This window comes from Xiphias gladius, chromosome 14 (assembly GCF_016859285.1).
Source record: "Xiphias gladius isolate SHS-SW01 ecotype Sanya breed wild chromosome 14, ASM1685928v1, whole genome shotgun sequence".
In the NCBI taxonomy this organism is placed as follows: Eukaryota; Metazoa; Chordata; class Actinopteri; order Istiophoriformes; family Xiphiidae; genus Xiphias; species Xiphias gladius.
Window position 1 is genome coordinate 21,287,299 of NC_053413.1, and position 27,216 is coordinate 21,314,514.

The 27,216-nt window shown below is 41.7% G+C and overlaps 1 protein-coding gene across 1 annotated transcript in view; it reads right to left on the reverse strand.

Annotated features, from left to right (window-relative positions):
* The window catches only part of LOC120798985 (retinal-specific phospholipid-transporting ATPase ABCA4-like), a 38,935-nt gene that overhangs the window by 7,699 nt on the left and 4,020 nt on the right, over positions 1 to 27,216 (reverse strand). Inside the window, exons 7-36 of the mRNA XM_040143784.1 lie at positions 25,580 to 25,669; positions 22,443 to 22,680; positions 21,629 to 21,768; positions 20,973 to 21,089; positions 19,950 to 20,147; positions 17,672 to 17,877; positions 16,406 to 16,582; positions 14,581 to 14,803; positions 14,116 to 14,337; positions 13,522 to 13,603; positions 12,942 to 13,145; positions 12,237 to 12,414; positions 11,756 to 11,887; positions 11,231 to 11,370; positions 10,980 to 11,117; positions 10,401 to 10,582; positions 10,086 to 10,191; positions 8,782 to 8,987; positions 8,287 to 8,341; positions 7,151 to 7,314; positions 6,701 to 6,825; positions 6,376 to 6,474; positions 5,432 to 5,713; positions 5,122 to 5,154; positions 4,876 to 4,981; positions 4,457 to 4,531; positions 3,990 to 4,159; positions 3,384 to 3,561; positions 3,027 to 3,142; positions 2,518 to 2,665 (exon numbers count right to left, since the gene is read on the reverse strand). Of these exons, the coding sequence (XP_039999718.1) occupies positions 2,518 to 2,665; positions 3,027 to 3,142; positions 3,384 to 3,561; positions 3,990 to 4,159; positions 4,457 to 4,531; positions 4,876 to 4,981; positions 5,122 to 5,154; positions 5,432 to 5,713; positions 6,376 to 6,474; positions 6,701 to 6,825; positions 7,151 to 7,314; positions 8,287 to 8,341; positions 8,782 to 8,987; positions 10,086 to 10,191; positions 10,401 to 10,582; positions 10,980 to 11,117; positions 11,231 to 11,370; positions 11,756 to 11,887; positions 12,237 to 12,414; positions 12,942 to 13,145; positions 13,522 to 13,603; positions 14,116 to 14,337; positions 14,581 to 14,803; positions 16,406 to 16,582; positions 17,672 to 17,877; positions 19,950 to 20,147; positions 20,973 to 21,089; positions 21,629 to 21,768; positions 22,443 to 22,680; positions 25,580 to 25,669 (4,530 nt within the window). The remainder of the gene's footprint in view (positions 1 to 2,517; positions 2,666 to 3,026; positions 3,143 to 3,383; positions 3,562 to 3,989; positions 4,160 to 4,456; positions 4,532 to 4,875; positions 4,982 to 5,121; positions 5,155 to 5,431; positions 5,714 to 6,375; positions 6,475 to 6,700; positions 6,826 to 7,150; positions 7,315 to 8,286; positions 8,342 to 8,781; positions 8,988 to 10,085; positions 10,192 to 10,400; positions 10,583 to 10,979; positions 11,118 to 11,230; positions 11,371 to 11,755; positions 11,888 to 12,236; positions 12,415 to 12,941; positions 13,146 to 13,521; positions 13,604 to 14,115; positions 14,338 to 14,580; positions 14,804 to 16,405; positions 16,583 to 17,671; positions 17,878 to 19,949; positions 20,148 to 20,972; positions 21,090 to 21,628; positions 21,769 to 22,442; positions 22,681 to 25,579; positions 25,670 to 27,216) is intronic.

Consider the following 27,216-nt stretch of genomic DNA (forward strand, 5'->3'; position numbering starts at 1 on the left):
TAAACTTGGCCTTTCGATGCTGTGCAGGAAATATCTCGGAGTAAATTAAACTTCTGACCCATTGCTGAAGTAGTGCGCCAAATAATGGACATCACTGCATCATTATAAAATACCAACTAAATACACTAAAACAACTTCTGTTAAAGTTATTATGTGTAGGTTTGTGGTTAAAGTTGGGCTTTTATAATTATGGTTTTTACTCATCATCTAACTTTAAAAACCTGCTCAAGCTTCACGTAAAGCAGAAAACTAATTTGCACGCTTTTGTAATTGAACCCGGGTCAACAGAGCTACGGTCAAGTGTACACAACCACCAACCAGTCACGTTTGAGCAATTTGAGTTGCACCTCCTGTTCATCACTATTGAGCATAACTTGGGCTTTTTGCAATTTTAACGACTAGTTTGATAAGAGATCCATTACCGTGTCCTAAATTTTGGTAATTTTGCAAAGGAAGAGACGTAATGTATAGAGAAAAAAATGCAACAGAACCTCCTTTAGTCCAGTGATCACTGTTCAGTTGAATAATCATAAGAATGCATGCAGTTGTGATTTACTGCAAGTAATGAAAAAAAATTAAGTTTATGCTGTTGGAAATGTCAACATAACAAAAACGTGGGTCACACCACCTCCGGTGGTTTCCTCATGGCTCATCTGGTGTGAAATTCATCAACGAGAGCCAGGGGGAGGAGTACAGATGTACGGTGGAGAGAACCGACTGGTGGGAGGAAGCGTCTCCATTTTTTGACAGAGCAGGAAGTCACCTGTCACAATGATAGCAGCATCTGTGCCCTTTTTCCTCCTACTTCTGTTACCTTTTTTTTTTCCATTAAAAAAAAACGAAAACAAAAAAACACAGATGCCACGCAGTAGCTGTACCAGGTTTGTTTAAACACTTGCCAGAGTGACTGTTGGCAGTTGTCATCACTGTCTTACATGCTCAGATCCTCCCATTCCTCACCGGTCCAACACGTAAACTCAGTGTGTTCCCCTCCCCTGCGCACCTGTGACTCATCTTATCGCCAGTCTGTTCCCCAGCTGCACCACATTATTTTCTCTCTGTGCACGAAGCTACTATAAAGTTGTGGTTTAGTTTTCGTCAAAGAGCCGTTTTTCATGAAAGAGACTTTGTCACAGCATAAAAAATAATATAAACAATTTAGTCGATTCAGTTTCAAGGTCCTGGTACTGTTCATGCTGGCTCACTTTTACACTGGTGTGACCTCCTGGTACACTTTAACTGGACGAAGTCACCGTTGATGTTAAGAGTAACAGCCGTGCTTTTCCTTCAATTACAAGTCCAAATGTCTGCTGTGAAAAAGTTCTATTGACTTTGCACACCAGACTCATACACTGTCTTCCCACACACCAAGTGGTTTCCTGAATCCAAACCTCAATTTGGTCGCTCTGCCCCTGCCAGTCTGCGTTAACATTGACTTGATGTTGTTCATTGATCTCTCCCTCTAGTACCCTAAAAGGCACACAGCACTTGAGACAGCACTGAAAACTTGAAAATTACTGGATTTACTAGGACGTAACAAATCAGTATGATCCATTAAAGGAGTCAAGCGTCCTGCAAATAATAACGCTTAAAGCCACATTAATTGATTTTACGACCACTTTTGTGCAACTGAACAACAATGTTTTAGCAAAACAGTTTCCTTTTTTACATACAGCAGAGAGGCACCAACATTAGCATTCATTTGGAAATGGGACCAATAAAAGTACAAATACAAATAGTGGTTTGATCCATTGTTTATATTAAAATTATGGGAAAAAATATTATGGGAAAATGACGGTGTAAGGTGAAACGTGTCATTTGTAGATAATTATCACCGGACTCTACAGTTCCCCTCAGCTTTACGGAGCACCGAAACGTCTTTCAGCTTTGTTTCAGTTTTTTACGGCCCACAAATTTACTACTTTGGTTCACTCAAAATTCAGCAGGCAGCTGTTTTCAGCAAATAAGCTTTTGTTAAATCCATCGCAAATATTGGAGTTAATGTTGGACAGATTTGCCAAGTGATCAGAAACATTATTCCAAATGAATGCTGATGCTGCTCTGTGACTGCTGGATGTGTAAAGAGGCAACCATTTGCTAAAAGATCACCAAAATAACATTTATAAGGTGATAATATCTCTGTGTTATGTTTATGGCTTGTTCTGCTGCCCCCATTTATTAATCAGTGCACCCAGCGGTTATACTATTTGCCCCGATTAGAATTTTTCCTCAGATGAAGCAGTACACCAGCAAACACGGCGCTGCAACACCACTGAACTGCGTAGGGTACCGCACACCAGACGTAATCTGATTTTTATGAAAAAGTTGAAACCTAGTTGTGGGTGCAACTGTATTGGAAATAAAGCGGATCATCCAAATACAAGACCTAATGTGAGAGCTATATTCAAATAAGCATTTGTACAGCGAAAGATCTGAACCTTATAATTAATGTTGACAGAAATTAATCGTCTTAGCTGTGTTTTTTCTTGCAATATTTTAGCATTTATATGTCCATACCCGATTGTTGTCAAAAAGCTCCAGGATGAAGGTGATGGCGCTGCTGTTGATGCCTATGAACAGGTTGATGCAGGACAGAGAGACGTACGCAGTACTTGGGATGTTGAATATGTAGGACATGGGATACATCATGGGTGTCACTGACCATCTATAAGGAAAAGCAGCCAGAGGGAAGAGAAATATTCCAATGTAAGTTCAAGTCATCAGAGTCTTCATTCATTTTCTGTCTTTTTTTTTTTAGTTTATTTCACCTCCCTTTCATGTCATTTATGCATTTTGTTCTCTCTCTGTGGATTTCTTTGTCGGTGAATTGGCTTGTTATCCTGTTCCTCTTGTCTCATTCAGATACAAATTTGTACTTTCTTTAGAGATGAGACATCCTAATAAGACCCTTTGGGTGCTTACAGAATATCATTACCTCACCTGTGATTCCTTTCCATATCCACTTTGCGTTTGTTTTCGAAGCGCAAAACAAAACAGAACCACGTGACTACTAAGCAAAGCCTTACCCGTACAGAAGAAGCAGTGCAATTAGTGCTGGCAGGTTGGACGGTGATGTGTAACACTTTTTGTCAAAAGCCACGAAAATGCCAACCACCATTGCAGTGCTGAGAGAGTAGTTAATCTAGGAGAGAAAAACAGCATTCATATGAGATAATAAATACAGAAATCAACTATTATACAAAAGTAACAAGATGTAAGATACAAATTCACTCAGATCCACAATTTCAATCTGCTTTAAAAGTGGAGTATATCTATTAATATGACATGTGAATTAACACTTTAAAGCCTATAATCATTTGAAAACTGAAATCTGTATAATTAGATGTAGATTTTTATATCGATTCCAACCCTTCCTGACTCACCATGTCCCAGAAGAAGTTTGCCACCCAGTAAACTGTAGGGTTGACCCCACTGACAAACTGCAGGTGCTTGGCCTTGGTGACGCGCTCATGGATGAGGTAGAGGACGAAGCTGGCGGGGATGAAGGACATGGCAAAAATAACACAGATCGCCACTACGGCGTCTACCGAGGTGGTCAACCTGGAGGAAGAAGCCAATAAAGTCAGTACTGTGCAGTCTGGTCTGGGGATACCAAATGTTAAAAATGCCATAATATTTTCAAAAAGGCTGGTATGCAAACACACACCTGCTTCTTCTTTCTTTTTCTTTTCTCTTTACTGTGTACCGGCTTTCTATTTTTATTTAGTGTAATAGTGTTTGTCTTTCCTTGGGTTTTTAGGAGAGGTCTTTGTAAAAGCTTTTTAGCTTCCTACCTCTCCTGCACAAGCTTTTGTTTACTTTAATTTCATGTACAGTGTATCGAGGTATCAGTAGGTAAAAATGTTTGTATGTATCGTACGTTAATGTCTTTGCATACACATCTTTTATATTAATGGGATTTTTTTAATGTACGAAGAAATATAAAAACAAATAAATAAATAACAAATAAGCATAAAAGTGACACTCACACAGTGACTTCGGAAAGCTGCTCTTTGGTGAGGTTCAGAGGGTGGTTGATGGCGGTGATGCCAAACTCGAAAGGGTTGGAGGTTAGGGGTAGGAAGGCCCGCAGGATGGCGTTGTTGGCCACGTTCATGAAGGCCACCATGGCGTGCCAGCCTTTATTATTATACCAAACCTGACCGCAGAGAGCAGAGTGAATTTAATACATCTACACAGCCCTCTTACTTGATAATTACAGTCTTGATCCACAATACATGGAGCTGCCAGCTGACCTTCCTTACATATAACCTTCATTACTTTATGTGGGGAGCAAAGCTATTAAAGCCATCAGTTAGTGTCCCTGTGATATGACAGAGTTTGTAAAGTGAAAAGTTTGTAATGTAAAAGCAAAGCACCGGCGGTAGACCTCGGACAAGGGAACGTTTTGCACATAATTTCTGCCGCTCGCTGGTTAGTTACAACCCACACCTACCTTTATATTGAATTCACTTTCCATGTATCGTAAGAAAGGACCAATCTCCCTCAGCGCAAGTCCAGAATTGTAACCCTGTGAAAGACAACATTCATTGTAAAGTGACTTAATGGACAGTACTCTCATGTCAGTAATGAACAACCAAGCTACTAGAATGGCACTCAGTAGAGTGCAGAACTCCGCCAAGGCCAATGTCAAACAAAAACATACACCAGATTTCATAGAAAAAAATACAAATTCATAGTAAATGATCCGGATATGCCCGTAATTGTAATGGGTTCTTCCCTGTCCCATGCCCCATCCCTCCACGAAGTTCAGTGCAAATCACTTCATCACTTTTTTGCCTAATCCTGCTGACAAACAAACAAATAAACAGACACGGGAGAAAACAGGACCTCCTAGGCAGAGGTAATAATTACCCCTGTGATGTTGAGCATTTGTCCCAGCTGATGGAAGACATCCTGGATGTCTTTGGGGCTCACGTCGAGGATGGGCAGTTGTCCTCCTACTGACAGACCTCCATATCTGACAACAGAGACAGAGGACTTACACTCATTAATCCACATCAATTTGTCTTTAAAATCTCGTAATGAATAGGAGGGAGAGGGAGACTAGGACCGACAGGTATGGAAAGAGACTTACAGCAATAAAGTGCAAATTATTACCTTTGCTCGTTCACCCAATATTTGCTCTTCAAACTGTGAAATGCAAATCACAATTTGACTAAGCAGAGAGGTATTTAAATGGGTTAAATAAGTCGTCAGGCAAAATGATTTACAGAGCAATCGTAGCTTGTTTAAAGCATTTTTGTAATCTTTGAAGAAGATATTGTTTGCAGCAGCATCGTCAGAGAGATAGAATTGTGTTTTTAATTTGGTTTGAGGTATGTTTTTAAGCCACTGATGGTTTTAACACATTGGTATTTCTCATGTAATGGTCCCAAGTTTCATCAGTTGAATGCAGACGTAAACATGCCTGGTTCTGATGAGACTGGGGTAGGTTTTAACCAGGTAGTCAGAGATGTTCCTGTCTGTCAGATCCAGCATCGTGTCTCCCGTGACCTCGATCCGCTGGCGGGGGGGCAGGCCTCCCGCGCCGATAGGACAGATGGGCATCATGGTCAACTTCTTACTGGTGCTGCACTGGCAGGAGGGGGAGGGGTTTCTCCAGTTCCACTCAGGACTCAGTAGGATGTTGCTGACCACGGGGGACACATCAGGATAGTCCCACTCTGATGTACTGTTGCTGCAGGGCATTCTGGAGGATAGTGAGAGGAGAAATCCCAGTGCAAAAGGTAAAATCAATGAGCCTTTAGAGGCAATACGTATGTATCCACTTAGGTATACTGTATATGATTTGGACCTTGGATCATCTATTACATGCTTTGTCTCTGTCCACTCCTACTGAATTAAAAATGCGATCCAAGAAACAAACATATGTGTTTTTGTGTGTATTTTATCATTTGTGTTGCTACAACTAAATGCTTGCTCTGTATTATGTCTCTCTACACTGGTAACTCCTGTAAATTCATTGTACCTCATATCATATGGTCCCGATACTGTCTGATGATTGAGAACTGTCGAAACAATTCTCCCCACGACAAATCTAAATGTTATTTCACTGATGTGTTGAGTGTTATCAGGTCAGACTTCTGCATTTCCTTCTGCCTGAAGTGTAAATGCATGAATAAAGAATATGGATGTATAAAACAAATTGACGGTATGTTTTCCAGGCATTGAAGACAAGGTTTGAGAGCAGCTTTTCCTCATTATCTTATAATGGCCCAGGGTGCCTTCACCACCTGTTTTGAACAATAGAAGTAATATGCACTCGTGTAATAACCGCATCCTTTTCTACCCTGTTCTGTCCAATCCTATCCCTTGTCCAATCCAATCCTTTTCTATAGTGGTGATACTCACCCTAGCGGTTCTCCTTGCATGCAGCGCGTGCCCATGCCTGGTTGGTTTAACAGACGCTCTTTGAAGTGTTTCATTTTGGGGTCAAATGGTTGCTCATTACTAAATAGAAAAGAGAAAATGTGGTTGTAGACACTGAAGAAATATAAGCAAGCTTATCACCGTCAATCTCTCAGGTACCTCGGTGTTAATGTGATATGTAACTGACATCATATCTAAAGTCAGTGTCCTGTACATCGAACTATTTATAGCTACTTAAAAAAAGTAATATCAATTAGCAGGGGGTCTGGCAAATTGCCATTTCACAGTGTTTGTCATGAGGTCTTACCTGATGAAGGTGAACTGTTGACCGTACATCCAGGGTGTCAATGTCAGACTGGGATACTCTCCAAACGGGGGGACAATCACGGTGAAGATCAGAGCTATCAGGATGAAACTGGCAGGGAGGACGATCTGAAATCACACAGATATAAATCAGTCACAACACTCTGGAAGCCTGTTAAAAATTAATTTTAAGAAATGTAAAAGAATGCCTGTGCATTACTGTATATTCTCCACCTGTTATGGATTACACAGTAGAATTAGTCAAATATTCACTTGTTTTCATCATTGTATTTCCACATTATTCTGACAAAAACCCTCTGGCACTCATGTGTTTTGTCTTTGGTAAATATATCAACTCATCTGCTTCCACAGTGGATACGAACTTTTCACTATTCGCAGCTCCCAAGTTTACTATCAGTCCAAACTTCCAGTAGTAACTGTCAGCAGCACGAACCTGTGCAAGGAAGTCTTTCTTGCTTCTTGTGGCGTGGTGAAACCTCTTTACCAGCAGCGCGTGGAACTGCTTCAGGATCAGAGTGGCGCCTTTCACCTGCACGGAGCCCTTTCCTGCACCGCTGTCCGATGCACCATGGGTAGTGCCATTCACACCATTATGTTCTGTGGTCCATTAGAAAACATACAGTAAGTAATGTCCTTAAAATATCTATGGGGGGACAAAAAATTTGCAAGAGAGGCAGTTTTAGCAAACTGGAGAAGCAGGCCTGGGATCAGCAGCAGCCCTACCGCTGAGATTTGACTGAGCAGAACACCTAAAGTCATCTGAGGCTTCTGATTTTTGTTCTGTGCAAGACTGAAGTATAAATAAGTAAATGTAGGAATCTGAAGTATTGCTGTGCAAGAAAAAAAGCATGGAAGCAGCAAAACGTTTCTGAAAGCTCCCTGCATTCTTGTTTACTCTACAAGTTCATCTTCCCAGACCTGGATCACTCGAGCTGCATTGGAGCGCCAATAGATTGAGACTTAACTTCATTATTGCCATAACATTTAAACAGTCTCAGAGAGGGTTTTTATTAATTGGAATACTGTATCCGTTATGGATACCTTACATAATGAGATACAAACTGTCCCCTTGTGATAAACCCCACCTGGAAAAAAGGAAGTAATTAAAATTTAATTGACGAAATTCCTTCTGATTGATCCAGGTCCGGTAGAGTCAACAAGAGAGAAAAAAAGCCTCTAGATTGCCAGAGCTCTGTCAAGTGGCTCTCAAATCTCTGACCTTCACCTCCCTCTACACCAAATTTAAAGTCGTTTTTTCTCCGCTGCAACATCCACTGCTCTAGAGGTGGGAGTGCGACACAAAAGTGAGACACAAAACACACACACACACACAAACAGGGTTACAACTGACATATGATGCACCACACCACATGTGAGGTTTATACAAGTACTGTAGCTACAGGTCAAGTGACAGCTGCATAAGTCCGTTAGGGGATACACAACAATAACAGCATTAAAAAAAACAGGTGTGAGACAAATGGATAACAACACGTCAGAGAGAGACAGGGCAATGGGTCAGAAATTCAATTCCAGGAAAAGGCCATGTAGAATATCAGTGGCGGTATTTACCAGGAGTGGTGGCATTATTCGCTGCTTCTCCATCTGCAGTGACCTTTATGAATATCTAAGAAAAAAAAGCCCAAAAAAGCCAAAACGGATTTTAACTTTCATAACTTTTCACACATTAAATATAAGTTCATCCTTTAAGCTCAGAAGTTATAAGATGCAGGTTTTTCATTGTCCTTTATTGAACTTGAAGATTCGTACTGATATGTATGCAGTAGGGGTCACAAGCCGAACAGTTTGCAAGACACTGATTTGATCTTTATTAATGCATTTTATTTTAAAAGTTTATCACCTGTTTTTTATGTGAAAGTCTTAATCAGAAGAGTAACTAGTAACCATAGCAGTTAGATAAATGTAGTGGACTAAAAAAAAGAGAAAAAAAAGTATAAAGTGGAAATTCTCAAGTAGATTACCTACAAAAATATGCTTAAATACAGTACTTCAGTAAATGTACGTTCACTGTTCAGCCACTGCAGTTTGAAGTTCGTCAGGAAGTACCTCCTCTAGTGATGTATCGGAGATGCCAAAGCTGCTGAGGCCTATATCAGCAAGAGTCTCCTCCAGCTCCCTAAACAGACTGGCATACGCCCGATGCTTGAACCCTTTATTGGGGAGCAGGTAGGTCAACTCCTGTCCAATCATCTCAATCAGTTTGGCTTCTGGGACGTGGTGGTGGATGAGGCCGGTGATGCTGTCTATATCCCCTGGGAAGAGGACGGAGAATAACAGAAGTTCCCAAAATAGCAGAAACCAACGACAAAGGCAGGGAAACTGGTTATTATGCAACCCCCCCCCCCCAAAAAAAAAAAAAAAAACAAACGCAATTATTCAGATACCGAAATGCAGGAGTAATTTGTGCTTGGAAAAATTCATGGCTTTGCATCTCAAGTAGAGTGTCCTCAGGCAGAAGTAGGAGGAAAAGGCTCCTGGATCAATATCACCACTAAATTATAAAATTGGAAAAATACTGTCTTGTTTCTGCATCTATTCTACAACTTAAGATAAGTGGGCCACTCGCGAACTCCAACCAGCGCGCACAGATACATACACATTCCTGGAAGTGACACACACACATTTTCACTGCTGACCCCTCATTGACTTAAAGGCCCTAAAAAAAACCTCTTTTCTCAATAAACTTCTTACTATTAGCAGTTCGGCAGATGATTTTCCGACCAAGCTGAAAAGGTACTGATTATTTCACGTGGGCGAGCTCTAGTTCAGTATTTTCATCTGCCGTCTCCTCTCTGGTTTTAAGCGGACGGCGCTCTACTGGAAAAAGGTTAAGACACATACGTCCGTGCACCAATCAGGAGTCGGCGATATTTGAATCAAAATGTTATGACAGCTGTGGGGTTGCTTGTTTGTGTTGCCAGCACAATGTCAGTAAAATGAGAGAAAACCAGACCCACACAGTCCTAATTAAGCAAGTTTTTGAGTGTTAAACTCTCACTAATTAATAAGTAAAGTAAACCTTCATAAATTTTTCTAGTCACTTAACTCTAACCTTAACCATCATAACTACATGCCTAACCCCAACCATTATCCTGATGACTAATGCCTAACCTTAACCTCCGTCTAATTTCAACCTTAAGCCAAAAACCAAGTTTAACTCCAAAACAGCCCTTTGAAGAAGGACAATCCAAGATGTCCTCCCTTTTCAAAAACTATTTCGCTCACAAGCTCTATATCTCAAGCTGGTCCTCAGTAATATAGAGGTGCAAAAGAACACATGCATGCAAACAGAGGGCGAGTGGCCGATGATTATGCAGTTACAGTAAAAGAAATGTACGGTATACACTTACCATCTAAAACTCTGTCTAGGTGCTGGGATTGGTTCTGAGACTGATCTTTGTATCCGGTACATATGGAGCAGGAACAGGAGCAGTCTGAGGCACAGTCGCAGTCATTCTGATAGAAGCAGCGATGACAAGCACACCTTTAACAATGCAACAAAAAAAATCCTGCCAGAAAAGCAAACCTTTCCTCAGTGGATGAAAAGCAAGTGTTCCCTTTTGTGTGTCTACTTTAGAAACAGGTGGAATTTCTGATGCAGAATGAACAGACAGGGGAAAGAAAACACTGCAGCTGGTTGATGCTGTGAAAAAGGCAAAGCTCACCTCCTTCTTCCTCAGATCCTTCATGCGGCGCACCAGTGTCAGATAGAAACCCACTCCAAAGCAGTTCTTGAGGAAGAGGGGAGACCCGCAACAGTGGAGCTGTCCTTTGGAGATGATGGCGATGCGGTCGCTCAGCAGGTCGGCCTCGTCCATGTGATGGGTGGACAGAATCACTGTACGGCCTGCACAAGGGTTAAACTTTTGATAAAGCCCTTTTGCTGAATCAAAGGGAAATTTCAGTTCATTCTAACAGACGAAAAATACAGTTAACCAAAGCTTCCAAGGGCCTTTGTCAACAGATTCTAAAAAATGTGGATTTTATGACTACATTTTTTGCTTTTGTTGCAACTGTGTAGCTGAATTTTTCCGCTTGATCATTTTGCTACTTAATTCAAGTGCCTCAGGAGGGGTGAGGAGCTGCAAAAGATGTGGTTTCAGTCTTCATTGTCTTAAGTGTAACAGTAAAAAGCAGACCATGGGGTGAGTTATGTACATGGAGGTTTAAAATATGCATTAAGGCAGACTGAGCATGGAGCTAAAGGGGTAAAATGTGCGTTTGTGACTTTGCGACTTTTTTACCATTTCTGTATTTCAGAAGGAGGTCCCAAATAGATCTCCTGGAATAGGGGTCAACTCCTGAGGTGGGCTCATCCAGGATCACGACCTTCGACCCTCCAACAAACGCCATGGCAACAGACAGTTTCCTCTGCATACCGCCTGTAGAATAATAAATAAATTAATATATATGAAAAATATGAAATCATTAATGTAATCATCTCACGCTGTCTCTTGCGCACACACACACACACACATAGAAATAAGTGGTTGACCTGAGAGGTTCTGAGCCTCATCGTCTCTCTTGTGAGGCAGCCCTAGGTCCACCAGCATGTCCTCGACCTCCTTCTCTGCCTCCGCCTGAGTCCGACCCTTCAGCAGTGAGTAGAACAGGATGTGCTCTTCCACCGTGAGACTAGAACAAAAACAGGGCAACGGTAATAAGGACACTTGAAGAGGGAGAGTGTAAAATTGTTGTTTTGACAGTTGTTTTTCGCTGTGTGGATGCTTCAAGGCGCTGGCTCTCAACTTTAAGCTGCCATCAAAGCCTCTGATTTAGATTTTTGAAAAGTGTGCACTAATTCTTGCAAAGTCTGTTCCTCGCTTTATCACAGCTGAATACATTCCAAACTTTCAAAGTCCAATTAATAACTTTTAAAAAACAAAATACAATCAACAACTAATTCTTGTCCCTTCAAAATACATAGCTTCTCTTTTCCAAAAGTTCGGCAATACTGTGTGCAAGTGATTTTTTGACTTAGTCACACTGAGCTGATTTGAGCATCTCCAATGTAACTTACTGTTTGAAGAGCATGTTGTATTGAGGACACATGCCCATAGAGGAACGGATGACGTCCATGTCAGTCCTGATGTCTCTTCCATTAATGTAGGCTGTGCCAGATGTAGGAGGGAACAGGCCGGTCAGGATGGACCTGGAAAACAGTGTCAGATCCATGACACAGGCATGGCCAAGCTGTGGGTAAATCTCCGATTCACCACCCACGTTCAGTTTGAACGTGAGGCTAAGAAAGGGGGGGGTTTCTAAATAGCCAATTTAAAAAGAGTATAATAAGATCTGATAATCATGTTCAAATGGAAATATTATTGCCGGGAGCTCTCCAAAAGCATAGACTCTGCTGTGAAAGCCATGCAAATGAAAAAAACATCTTTTCAGATGGTTTCAGTCTGATCTCTTCAAACAAACGCAACAATACTGTTTACCTGCTTTGCACTTAGAAAATTTATGGGATTCATAATTTCCGAAATTTGATTTCAGCTTACATAGTTGTGGTTTTTCCTGCCCCGTTGTGTCCTAGGAAGGATGTGATCTGGCCTTCGTAGAAATTTATGTTGAGACAGTTTAGCGCTGGACGAGAGCTTCCACCAAACACCTTTACCAGGTCCTGGACCTGCACTCCCATCACCAGGCCCACTGGGTCGGGCTCAAAGAACAACTGACCTGCATAGGAAAGCAAATACAAAAAGAGCCATTAACACTCACCCTTAATTATAATATAATGGAACTAACAAGATAGCTGCGGTCTTAATGTCAATTTAAATTAAGAAATTAATAGTTTTCTGATATGTCCATTGGTGTGATAGAAAGTTTCAAAAACCACATAAAAATTTCTTATTCAAACAATTTAAAGATATTTCACCTAGCTGGAATATCACATGTCATAAATGTCGAAGATTTTATCATGTTTGACAAATGGCGTCCAGTAACCTTTCACATGCAACGTCAAATTCCCAATGTCCCTAATAGGAATACTTGTCGGTTACACTTCGTATTCATCATGGATATGGACGCAGCCACACTTTTTCTTTTTCTTTGTTTTGCCCCTCAATTGTTCCCTGTTCTCTCATCTCTCATGCCTGCCTGTCCACCAGATGTCCTCAGAGCGTCCACATGCACTTTGGTGTCAATCTCCACTCAGTCTTTCTTTCAGGTAATCCTGGGCTACAGTTTTGTATTTGTGTCCTCACCTTCCCTCCTTGACTCCTCACACTCCTCCTGATTTGGAGTTTCCTGTTGTCGTCTCAGCAGCTCCTTCTCTCTCAACAGTCGTTCCCTCTTACTTTGGTGCTTGCAGGTTTTCCGGCTGGCTGAGCCGTTGCAGATGTATGTCTCTGGTGTGCCCCTGCTCTCAACATCCTTCTCCATGTTCTCTGGTTCAGGTTTCTCAGGATCTGGAGGAGACAGATAGTAGAGCCTTGTCCTGGTTACATCTGGTCAAGATTTATCTGTCACACGTGAAAAGTTCTCCTCTGACAATCTACTACAATGGTTTTGTGGGTAACGTGTATCTACTCTTAACGGTTTTATCGTCTTGGCAGAGGAGATGGCGAAATATCTTAAACATTATCAAGACAGGCTCAAAATTCTGGGGCCTTGACTCATTATATACTTTATATTGACCTTTCCAGTACAACTAGTCTTCGACTTCTCCATCTCAGGTTTTACTTGCCATTCTGAGTGAAGCAACAACCTTCCAATCACAGGGTGCTTCAATATAAACATGCACAGGTAAGGGGCATTTAAAATATCAAGGGCAGTGATACTAACCTGGATCAGCCATTTCTGCGTGGGAGGGTGCAGGTCTTTGCCAGTATGAGGTTTGGAATGGGAAGTAGAATGGCCGACCATTCTACTTCCCTTAAAAACACGAAATTGTATTTAAAGGACCAGTGTGTAGGAATCTAGTGGCACCGAGCGCTGAGGTTGCAGATTGCAACCAACTGAGTACCCCACCCCTCGCCCCTGCTCCCTTTCCAAGCGTGTAGGAGAACCTACGTTCACGTAACGCAAAAAAAAACCAAAGGCCCTCTCTAGAGCCAGTGTTTGGCTTGTCCATTCCGGGCTACTTCAGAAACGTGGGGGTGCAACACGGCGGACTCTGTGGAAGAGGACCCGCTCCCAGTGTGGATATGAATGGCTCATTCTAAGCTAATGAAAACACAATGGTTCTTAGTCTCAGGTGATTATACACTAATGAAAATATGATCATGAATATCATATCCCATTTCTACCAATAGATGCCACTAAATCCTACACACTGGTCCTTTAAATACTCACTACACTTGCAAAGCTTGTGTTGAAACAGTATCTGTGTGTTTGCCTGTTTTTGAAAAAGTCTTGAAGCACAAAAAAATGACATACGGCGGCCAACTTCATGTTTTTTGTGATGCGGTCCTGCCAGGCGAAGCACAGGATGTGAGGCAGGTAGAGGGTGAAGTAGATGATGCCGCTGCAGGCAGCCGCTAGGTTGGCGTTGTTGAAGAACACGCTCATCAGGAAACACTGCATGATGGTGGTGACGGTGAAAGTCAGCAGGAAGAAGAAGACGAGGATGGGGTGACTGTAGTTAAGCACCTTCCCACCCTGAGAGGAAAAATGACAGATAGTGTGTGATGAGAGGATTCTCACTTACATATCAAGAGACAAACACAGAACCACTGCAGCCACTGGCTCTATGAGGACTCCTCATAAATAGAGTTTTTGAAATAATCCACAAGAGGGCACCATTACATACTACAAAACATGAATCCTCTAAACCTGCAAGTGTTACTATCAACATGGCCTCCTTCTTTCACCTTCTCTATCCTACTCCTCCTGATCTCTCACCATGATGATGGAGGTGAGCAGCGCCGTGCTTGCGGTCATCAGGATGAAGCTGTCGATGAACCACGTGCACCAAATGACACCGTTGTCAACCCCCATGGCTTTGAGGGTCTCCTTGAGGCGCAGCTCTTTCTCCAGCACAATGCTCTTCACAGTCATGGACACAGAGTAGATCCAGGCCAGCACCATGAAAATCGGGAAGCAGCGGTTCAGTGTGATCATGAAGCTGGAGGAGGAGAGAGAAGGGGTGACTGGATTAGGAGAACTCATTAACCCCTGGAGAAATTCTGTCTTTGATTCCAAGCTGCTGTTATCCTCGGCGTTAATATACAGCGTATAGTGACTTCAAAATGATTTTCATTTCAGCTCTAAAAAACCTAATAAGACTTTTTTTCGCCTGGTGACTTCATTTCTGTGAGGATGCACTGACTGGGCTGGCACTTTGAATGAATGACATGCAAATCTAATCCCTCACACAGGCGACCAATCACGCAGTCAGGCAGCTGATCACTAAGTCAGTGGCTGAAAAACAAAATGTAGCTTAACATTAACCGATTATTTCTCAGAGAAGTTCACAAATGTGCCCTGGGTATTTAACCAACTCAATATTCACACAAACAAATTAGTATATACAGTATTGATTGAGTCCGAATTCAGGGGCCTTTCAATTTCACATCAAACTAATACGAAATGGGCAAAAAGGAATTTCTGGCCTATTCAAGTGGAGAGTGGAACAAATGGAGCTGATTTGAAAAAAACGTCATGGCTTGAATGTAAGTGGAAAACCCCTGCACATAGTCTTGGTCACTTCTGGTTTATTTATTTAATTAGATTAATGTAAACTGTTCACACCAAAATGTTGTATTATGGCAAGGCACTACAGGTGAATAGGGTAAAAAACTAATAGATCACCATACAGCTACTCCAGTTGATTACTGAAATTAAGACAACTATTTTTTTATTACAAGTTTTCTGAAATCTTGTGTTTAAATATGCAAATAACGAATTAACTAATTAAACAAGTGCTAATGTGCCTGCATTTCCAGAACAAAATCTGAACATTGGATGGAGCTTGGTCCAAAATTCTTGTTTCAGTTTGTTGACATATTAGAGCCAAAGGTTTTTACTGAAGGGATTTTGTTTATCTCTTTTTATCAACCCATAAATCTGAAAAGTGCTGTCAACAGCCCTCTGTCGAAACCTTTAGAATAGGGATATGAATAAAACTGAAAAGTTTGATGTTTGCAAGTCCTACTGAAGTGGAGCTTTCTGGCTCAGTGTATAAGAAAAAAAATCCTTTTGAGTAAATGGCCTCTTCAGTATATGTACTTTAACTGAAATCTAAAGACGCAATAGTGAGTAAGTGAAGTAAAATAAACACCTAAATGTGTATTTTCGACGTTTTCTGGAAGCAGAAGACATTTTATGGAAGCAAAATAGCCCAAAATCTCAAAATTGACCAGGGTGAGGCATTTCGCCTGCAGTGTCCTGCCTTAAATTACATAAACCAGCAGTGAGACAGAGAGAAACAGTGTGAGGGAGTTTTCATGGTTATTTAGGTTTGGATGCCCTCTGACAAACCCATCCCACATTCAGGTGTGCAGAAATATTTTCTCTAGTTATCTGATGAAAAGCATCATGGCAAATATTTTCATATCCTCTACAGTCACTGTAATTAACCACTATCATGTTACATAACAGCAACATTACCTCAACATGGGATCAATTTGGGTCGCCCGTGCTCAAAAAATGCATACGTTCACATTAGCATTAACCCGTTTTGGATAAAGCATGACCTGCAGTTACATTAAGGGACCTGTTTACTCACAGGTCATCTACATAACATGGATAGGGCATCTGCTGGACGTAGACCCCGAGAGGCCAGTCGTTGCCCGTGTGAAGCTTGATGATGCCATGTTCAATCATGTCCTGCAGGTAGGCAAAGCCTCCCCAGATGTACCGCTGGTCCTCCACGGGGTCTGCTCTGGGGCCGGGGTCCCAGTACCTGGGGGAGGACACAGGGAGTGAATGAAAGAGTCGTGTGGAAGGTTTCGCTGCCCTGAGGATGTAGCCGTTAAAATGTGTACCCCACATCGTTCATCACATAAGCGGTTATACAACAGAATCATTTTAGCATTTTTGTGGCTGTCTGTTCAAAACACTGTAATAACAAAACATCCTGAAGCCAAAGTCTCTAGAGCCGCACATACGCCACATGTACATTGCTTTTACTTAAGCGGATAAGTCCGAGGCAAAGCCCTCTTACAATCCTATTCAACTGTGTAGAGGCAGGGCTCCCACTGGGTCCATTACACTCTGTCGGTGTGCTGCAAACAGCTAAAAGTGTTTGTTCACCCCGGGGGCTATTGACATGCTGTCCGTTTATGAATGGGAGATCAAAGGGAGAGGAAAATGCATGTAAGAGCCTCACAAGGGAGGATGAAAGAGCAGGTATTGAGTTAATATAGAACTACCAAGAAGTGGAAAACACAATCAGGCCAGCTGCGAGGTCTTTCTTTTCCTCCTTTGAGGAATGTGACAAATCCATATAAATTGCCTAATTAATATGACACTAACAACATGAAAAAATGTCAGAACAGCAGGTTGTCAGGGCTGTTTGGTACTTAGACATTGCTGGTTGGATCCTAGTTATGCCCAGTGTGCATGTATACCAGTCAGCTGTCGTGAAATGTACCAGAAAGTTTTTGTCTTTGCTAATAAAACATTTTTACCCTTTTTTTTTTTTTTTGTGCCAATTAGTAGTTGGGACGCTACAGCCCTAAAGGATTGGGGATCGGGATCCATTCAGGGGGCTGGCGAGATAAATTTCAGGAGTTAGAGCACGATTAACTGGATAGGAAAAAAGAAAGGACATGTCGTTTTTTTTCATGTGAAATACATGACTGGTGAACTTTTCCATGTCTCAAACATCAACGCAAATGAAAGGAGAAAACTTACTTTGGTGGAAATGCTCACAAATCAGAGGCACGCACAACTTGAGACGACTTCTAACAAGTGGACCGGCTTCATTTGAAGGGCTCACAAGCTAAAACGGCCTGGCAATCCGTGCAGCAAAACATCAGCTCCTACTGACCTGTCTTTGATCTTGTTGGTGCGCTCCACTGCGTCAATGTCCATGCGGATCTTATACTTGACATGCGGCGGTACACTTGTGGTCCAGGGGTACATGTCCATGAAGACCACGCCAGCCCAAAACTTGTTCTCCTCCAGCAGGTACAAGGCCTGGTGGATCATCTGGGACTCATCTGTGTGGGCCACAAACTTATCCAGACTGATGCACTACAGTCAGAGAGGAGGAGAAAGGATGGCTTTGAGTTTGACGCTTTAGTTTTCAAAAGGAATTGGGAAACTGGGAACACGTTATGTGGTTATAGCATTTAGAATACATGTATAAAATTTTGATTGTGTTTTTTTATGTATGCTTTGTTTTTTTATGTGTGTTTGTTTGTTTGTTTTTTATGAATGCACGCTACTGTAACAGTTTGTGTGTGTCTAAATGAGTGTGTGTTTAAGTCAAATTAAATTATTCATTGGATTGAGTGCACGGGGCCTTTGCTCTATTTAGAAACAACTGACAAGTGTTTTCTCTAGCATCCAGTATTGTTTACTTATTCTATGATCAGATTTTCCCTGAATTAAATCTAAATCATACATTTTAGCCAACTTCTATTTACATTTTATTGAGCCAAGGTTCTTGTAACACTGCTTGTGTTTTTATGATCACAATTCATCACAGTGACCAATTAAGCATTACCAAGAATACACGTACATATTACAGTAAATTAACCTTTACATTTAACACATACTATCCCAATGTCTGCATACTAGAGGAAATACTTGTACACTAATACTGGCACAGTAATAAGCGCCAAAGATCTGATAGATACGGACCTAATACAGAAACATTATTAAAAAGAAAACCTGGTTTTGACCGATTTAAAAATGCTAAATGAAAGAAATGGGTTTATATTCCTCAAATTACAATACAGAAAAAATTCAAAAAACATTTGTGGACCGTAATAAAACTCATATTACTTTATTGGCACCCGCACTGAAAAAATGCAGACACCCAACCCTATCAACCCTATCAGGAGAGTGTGGGTAGTTTTGTGAATTTGCATTCATTATGTCTTTCACTGAAGTGATCTGGTGTCATGGGAAAATCTGAGCTACTATATTCATACAGCAGCGACAGACACAGACACACGTATATATACTTGCAGGAAAGCAAGTGAATGCAAACGCACATGCAGAAAAAACGTACACACACACACACATATTTAAACACACACAACTCCAACGTTGGCGCTCACACTTTCATTTTCTCACATGCACTCATTCTCTCTCTCCCTGTGAAACATGTGTAATAGCCATGTGAAACTCCCACCCTACACACACACATACATACAAACACACTGGTCTCTAACCCCCCCCACACACACACACACACACACACACACACACACACCTCTATGTACACCGTGTCTAATGTCTCCATTCACATTACTGTATAATACCCTGAGAGTGCTCAAAGAAAGACGAGAGACCACTTCCCATTCATCTTTACGGGACCATACATTCACAACACAATGATGTTCACTCACAGATGGGCTGAGAAGACAGGTCCTCACTGATACACATGTTCCAATGGGATTTCGGTGTGAGAAACATAGCCCTGACAGAGTGAGACGCCCTAATGCTAACTACGGCAATAATCCTATGGCCCAACGCTAACAGACAGCTATATCTAATTGGCTAAATCGCCTGGGATGTTTGTGGGGCACTGAAGGCTCTTGGCGCTGAACTTGTAAACAAAGGAAAGACTGAGATGCCAGCAATGATAGGGCTCTCTCCAAAACTGCAACCCCTGCCCCCCTTTAAATCAGATGAGAGAGGAGAGAGGGAAGGGGTGAAGGATGGATAGAGGGATTTGCCCTATTTTATTTCGCAGGCGCGAGGGTTTGTTTCAATGCAGGGCCATACACTAAAACAGCAGTGAGCTCATAGGGGGTTGAGTAATTCCCACCTACTCTCTACTTTATCACTGGCTCCACAATGGGAGCAAAGTAGGGGGCTGACAAGCAGGCTTGTTCTCCCCACCCTTTCAGCCTGCTGGACGGGAGAGCTGCACTATAGCCGTGCTAAGTGGCCTGCTATGTTTCAAAGGGGGGCCTGGCTGCACTCTCCTGGGGGAAGACCTTGAAGACAGATGCTCCTGTCTGGGGAACTGAGAGCCGGTCTGACAAAAAGGCTGGAACCATAGTCCTGGGAATACGCAAGATCTGGCAAATAGTGACCGGCGCAAAGAAGAAAAGCCGAGTGACGCATAGCGAGAGAGACAGGTTTCTTACCTCTCCATACTGGTTGAACATGCGTATGATCTGGTCAGTGATGTTAAAAATATTCCTCCAGTCAAAGCTTGGCATTCCTGCCTCCCGCTGTTCCTCAGGGCCATTGCACAGGAAGTTAAGAATGTCTTTGGTGGTAAAGTCAGTGTCCTCCAGAGTGCTGTCCATGAAGTCCATCACTGTCGGGTTTCTCAGGGTGTCCTGCGGTGTCGGAGACAGAAGTACAGATACTGTATGCAGCAAAAATATATTAGACGTGCCGTTTAAGTGCTGTAAATTGGAAAGAAATTTAGGGGTATGTCCTTAAACGTGCATTAACTGTTTTATTATTAATATCATTATCAGTAGTAGTAGTAGCAGTGACCCCTTTCATATTGTCACATTGTTCATCAGGGGTCATCAGACGGTTGTATTTCAGAACATGCAATTTTTTGAAACAAGGAAACAGACACACAATTTCTTGTTACTGTAAACACATCAAAATCTATGTGTTTCATGTCAGAATCTAAGAATAAAAATCCCTTAAATCCCGACGTTCAAAAGCTAAATATGTTTTTTCTCCGGTGCCGTGCTCTCAAGTCCTGGCACTGAAGTCGTTTCATGTCAAATCGCTTTAGGACCTCAGCTTTCAGGTCACGTGAAGTCACAAGTCATTCTTGTTAAAGCCAGAGCTGCAAGTCCTTTTTGATTTTGTAAAGTCGCATCAAAGTCATTAAACTTATGACTCGAGTCTGGGTCACGATGAATTCACAAGCCCACACCTGTGCCTGGTTGCTTGAGATTTTGTTCATCCTGGAAATTAAGCTTATTGTACTCAGGCCATATTGGATATGTACATTATAATTCACTTCCAAATACTGATGCTGGAATTTCTTTTTGTATATAAAGTGATGATTGTTCCTCTTTTGCTTTTCTGTTGAAATTGAAACAGATACGCATGAAATTGTGTATTAGTTTGACCGTACCTCTGGGTATGAGAACATGCAGTAGTTGTGTTTGTGTGTCTGTAGAACGTGTGCCTCATACCCTGATCATATTCATCTGGACGCTGTTGTGGAAAAAAGCCCAGAGCTGAGGTCCCACCTCCTCCCAAGCCTTGGCCATGTTCTGGAGCCTCTCCAGCTCCTCAAAGGTTGTGTTGGCCTGGATACACACAGCGAAGCCCACACATATACACAATTTAAAGTTCAAGCACACTGATATAAAGTTCACAAATATTTTCAGAGTAGTGTACCAGCAACAAAGAAGCAACATATAGCTCAGTTGTTCTTTGCTAATAATACGAATAATGAGTAATGTAGAGCTTTCTATTGTATGAGAATGGTGTCAGACGACTTAGGTGAGATCTGTGAAACCCAACTGAGATCTGTTTTGTGTGAGGAGCAATGAATGAGATGTGACCGAATGCAAGAGATTCTGTTTTTCCTACCATTGCTGCACCCTCACTTGCAATTTATTTTTTAAACCCCCCCCCCCCCCCCCCTTCTCTTCCCTCACACGGCCCTTTTTTTGCTTTGGTAGTCAGCTCATTCCTAAGAGGGGTGGGGGTTTGGACGCATATAAACATATTCTGAGGGTGTCGAAAGAAACGGAGAAGGAGAGAAAGAGTGAGTGGAGAGACAGAGAGCGAGTGGGAGGGACAGAGAGAGGTGAGGGGTCGGGCTGGAGGTGGTCTCTCTTACACTCTTTAATATCTTGCGGACGGCAGGGGAGTCGGGGGTGTACAGGATCTTTCCCATCAGCAGGGGCTTGACTGAATTCCACACAATTTTTGTGACGGGGTTGGACTCCAGGGTCTGCATGAGGGCGTTGCAGAAGGGAGCTAAGGGTAGAAGAAAATAGTCCATAACGAAAAAAAGAGTGAAGAGACAAAAAAAAAAGGAATAAAAGAAAGACAAAGGACTATCATAGAGATGATTCAGAGAACACAGACACTTCCTCATGTCCTCCACAGTTTAATTTACAGATAATCTATATTACTTTATCATTAAGTAAAGTATGATATATACAGTAAAGTATTAGGCAACAGTCAGGTATGAAAAGCTTTTGATTTATTATAAGACAATCTGGGACACCACAGCTGTGTTTCATACTGCAAACTAATTCCAACTGGGTTTTGAATATATAGTGACAAAAAGTGTGCTCAGAGATGTCACACACATAATAAATTCGATTTTTGATTGTGCTGTTGTTCTACTGTTGTCGGAGACTATTGTGCCAAAATGCAATCGCAGTGGAAACAGCTCCTGGATCTGCCCAGAAACAAAAAACAAATACTAAATAAATTATGTAATAAAGTATTACATCTTTCGAAAAATCCCTTTTCTCCTTTTTGTTTAATTATTTTCACTGATAGGAGCTTTCAAAAAAATCATTTCTGCCTTGTCATCATTTCTCATCCACGACATCTGGGCCCTATGAAAAAATGATGATTAGTCTACGCTATATACTATATAGTATACAACATTGAAAGAGCATTTAGATCCCCTCACTTACTGGCAGTGTCATCATAGACATAGTTGTGGTTCTTGGTGCCATTGACCCCAAGAAACACCTTGTAGTTGTTGTCCTCGTACCAGTTGAAGGACAGGACCCTGGAGCCACCTCCCTCTGGGTACCCACAGAAGAGGCTGGACACGCTGGACATAAGATGGGTGAAGGAGGAAGGACCCCCAGCTTGGAACAGAGAGGAAACCGCCTTCAGGAGCTCCTGAGAGCTCTCCTGCTCCATCAGCTGGACAGGAGATATGGGGGGACAGTTGAACAAGATTTTCTCAGTTGTCAACATACCGGATGACTTGATAAAATTTTAAGACCTATTTAAGATACCTCCACTGACAGTCCATAGAAACGTAGTGCATTTCTGTTTGCGCTAACCTATCAGCTACCTTTACCTTTTATTTACGTGTGACACACATAGGACAGTTTGAATGTTGAGTTTTTAAAACATGGGAAGTACAACCTCGACACAAAAAGGACGAGGACTGAAGTGTACCGTTTACTGTACTGTGTACGTTTTCAAAAAAGATTCAGATCTGAGTCCGATCTTTTTTAAATTAAGATAGTTCCTGGTAAATTCCAGATTTACAAGATGAATGGGCTTAGTTACACAGTAACTAAATACTGCAGAAAGAGTGACAGAAAGTGTCGATATGATATTTAAAATGTCATGTCATTTAAATCCTGTCATAGAAGAAGTCCCTCCTCTTTTGAGCCTTAAGTCTAATATGCAGCGCACACACCCAGACCAACTACACTACATGCAAGACCCTCAGAAGTACCCAGACTAGTTGTCAACCTTAGCTTTCATGTTCTTTGCCTCAAATCTGTTCCCCAGAGTTCCCAAGCGGAGCCAAAATTCAATGCCGACTCCAACCGGATGACTAAACGCTGAGTGTTGCTGGGAAGTGTAAATCATTAGCTTTGAGCAATTTGACCTTTTATCAGATAATTATAAACAAGGCAGGGATATTTATGTTCTTCATATTCATTCGTAGCGTGCAAATTTCATAGCGTAAACCGTGGCTAGAATACAATTGTTTGAAAGATAAGCAAACATGTTGGACGGACGCCTCTCCCCACCAATGACGAGGATAGTTGGAGGGGGGACTAAATATCCTCCAATTGATAGAACAAAAATAGCTTCATCAAAGTGCTTATCTCACTGGTATGTATCATTTCCGTTCTAAAGAAATACGTAGGAGGTTGCCAATAACTTGAGTTTCATGTTTGAGTTGGTTTTGTTAGGGGGGATATTAACACAGTGCTCCAAAGATATAATCGGGTAATAATGAAATCAACCTATTATGTAATCAAATCCAAGAAATTTCCGTTTCAAATCTGATGATATTATAGGAGATCGGATTTTAGGTGGAGTTCAGTTCTTCCAGGAATATTCATTCATAATCCTTCATATTTATTAGCATGGCTCCATAACCCCCCTACAGTTTCAAATATAGGCTGAATTGCAACGCTGATAATCAACCTGGTTTCAGAGATCAGTGATGAAAATGACTCATGCCTTTTCAATGTCCCCCACTTAAAGCCAGCATGCACATACACACACACATGCTTAAACACACCCCTGGATGTCTTTCACTCTCACTCCCTTTCCCACCCTTTTCTTATGTATTACTTCACACAAACACACTCAATAAATTGAAAGGACGGAGAGGTGGGTAATGAGAGCATTTGGCTCGCCTTTGTGTCACCACGGTGATACGATGGTCCCACCTACAGGATGTGTCACCTCACAGGAATGTCTCTCTCTGTCCCTCTCTCCACACGCCACCCCTCTCTTACTCTCTCCCACCCACAGCTGAGACGATGATGGGATACACTCCCCCTGGGACATAGTGTGAACGTGCCGAAACACACAACACAATCCCAGTCATTCTATTTACTTTTGTCTGTGTGTGTGTGTGTGTGTGTGTGTGTGTGTGTGTGTGTGTGTGTGTGTGTGTGTGTGTGTGTGTGTGTGTGTGTGTGTGTGTGTGTGTGAGTGTGTGAGTGTGTCATTGTCTGAATTAGAATATAACTATATTAACTGGTAGATGCACTTCAGACAGGCCAGTTTATAGTGTGTTAATATACTAAACATACTACAATACATTTCATTTTATTGTATTATGTATATATAATGTTATGTTATATTGTATTTCTCCTCTATATATATTCTATTCTATTCATTTTATTATGGTATGGCATGTTATGTTTTTTTTCTCTTCACCTTCACTTCAGACTCTACTTTATTCTATCATTTTCTATAGTCTCCTCTATATTCTATTAAATTTTATTGTGTATTTTTTTCAATTTCTACTGTTTCTACTCTGTTCTATTCTCTTCTATTCTATTCTTTTATAGATGTTCTATTCTATACTGTTCTATTTCTACACAATATCTACTGTATTCTCTTCGATTATATTTCATTTCCATTATATTTGATTCTGATTTGTATTTGATATGCATTCAATAAATCAAGTGATAAAGGCCCATGCACATCTCTACTTGCGTATGCCAACTGAGACAATCTGTGTGCGTATGCATGCACACATACCCACATGGACAACTAGGATGGCACTCAGTGGAGGGCAGACCTCCGCTAAGGCCAATGTCGAACAACATACACCGGACCAGAGAAAAAAAAAAAATTCAAATTCATAGTAAATGATCCAGATCTGCCCCAAAATGTAATGGGTTCTTCCCTGGCTCATGCCCCCTTCCCTTCGCCAAGTTCGGTTCAAATCGGTTCAGTACGTTTTGCGTAATCCCGCTGACAAACAAACAGACACAGGCAAAACCTTAACCTCCTTGGGGGAGGTAATTTCGAGATTATAAAACATATACACAAATGCACACTCGCACACTCACACACACATGTGTCGTGAGCTTACAGAGACATATCAGCGCTTGTACAGTACACATGTAGGTTTGTAACACACACAACCCACCCCACATTGTTGTGCCCATCACTCAACCTCCCCTGTGAGCGATTCTCAGACAGGGAGCAGCGGAAGAGGTGAGCTTCCTGCGGGGCTAAAAATACTGGGGCCTCTGATCCTGCAGGACTGAGGAGAAGAGGAGAGGAGCAGGAGCAGGAGTGGAAGGGGACTGATGGACTTTGGAGCACTTACAAGTTGGATCTTCTCCGACGTGGCCTCAAGAACCCGACCCCAGAAGTGCAAGTCAATCCCCTGGGAGCTGGTGTCCACAACCTGAGGCATCTGGGGAGACAAAGTCACAAGATGCAACAGTCAAGTGACCGATATTTATTCAGTGTTTTAAAGATGAAGATAAAATGAGACATTAAACACAATTTGCTCTTTGTTCTTTTGTATTAAAACCACTGCCGCTTTTTTGAAGCCATGTCCCGTGATGACCTTGGACAGATAAACACATTCACTTCTAGCAGAAAGCCGGTTTAACAACAACCTTAAATGACTGGAAACTTCCAGAAATGTTTGCTATTAAGAAAAGGAAACTATTCTTATCACACTTTCTCCTCGCAGAGTTTACAGTTATTAAAACCAGCAACCTGCCAGGGAACACCTGATCACACTGTATCTATTTTGCCTTCCTTTTTTTGTCACACAATCTGCGTCTAACATGTATTCATAAAGGAACTGCGTAGCTTTATTGAACCTGTACCAAACTTGAAATTGAGTAATCCACACTAACATTATTCCCTCTAAACCTCCATCAGTGACTTTATCTTCTTGAGAAACCATTAGCAGTAGGTGTTACCGAGCGATTGGTCGGGGCAGAGTGCTGAGGACTACGGAAACCACGAACGCCAAGACAAACACACACATGAGATATCCTTCCTCTCGCATTCCTCGTGCCTGCATTTCAATGAACGAAGGAAGGAGGGAGGCTGTGCGGCGCGGGGGGAAAGAGAGAAAGCGAGGGAATGGGAAGGGAGGGTGTTGAGAGGTTGATGGGAGAAGGGAGTCAGGGAGCGTAATGAGGGGCGGAAAGTTGTTACAAGGCAGAGGTCACCGTGGTTATGGGCTTTAAACTTAACAGAGCGAATGGGTTACATGCACAAATCACCACTAAGATGCTACTGTACTAATAAGACTTCGGAGTACACACGCCTGGTTCATGGCTCGTGAAACTGACTGTTTGTCTGTCACATGTCTCCAATATTTTACTGAAAATGTTTCCAATATGTACATTTACACAGTAAACTTAAGAGGTGGAATGACAACTCAATTCAAGCCTCAACACTTAGAGTTCAATCCTACATCTAGGTGAATGGTAGCGTTACTGCATGGCTGCTGTGCTGGATCTCATTATACTGTAGAGCCATTTTGTCCATATGCTGAATATATTTGCTTTAAGGGCCCTTAAAGCATGTCTTCTTAATCAGCCACTTAGTATGGGTGATGGTATCCTACACCAACATACAATTTTCTGCTCTGGGTACTAAGCTTTTAATCAAAAGCGAACACCTAGAGTTGTTGTTTTTTTTTTAATTTTGATGTTTTTTATTAATTAGTCATGGATATTTGACGGTATAGAGAAATATATAATATCTGAAGCCAGGTTTGGGGCAACTTTAAGTCTTATCTCAAGCAAACCCTCATGTCAGTTGTTGAAGTACTGTTCAAATGCAATTCGCCTTGTAGATACTTTCTTGCACAATTTAATTTCCACTTGCTTACACCATAAAGCTTTTTGCTTTCTTACAATATAACACATTTTACATGACATTTGATATTATATAGGTTCCAACCACCTGCAACCCAGCAAAAGATAAGCAGGAAGG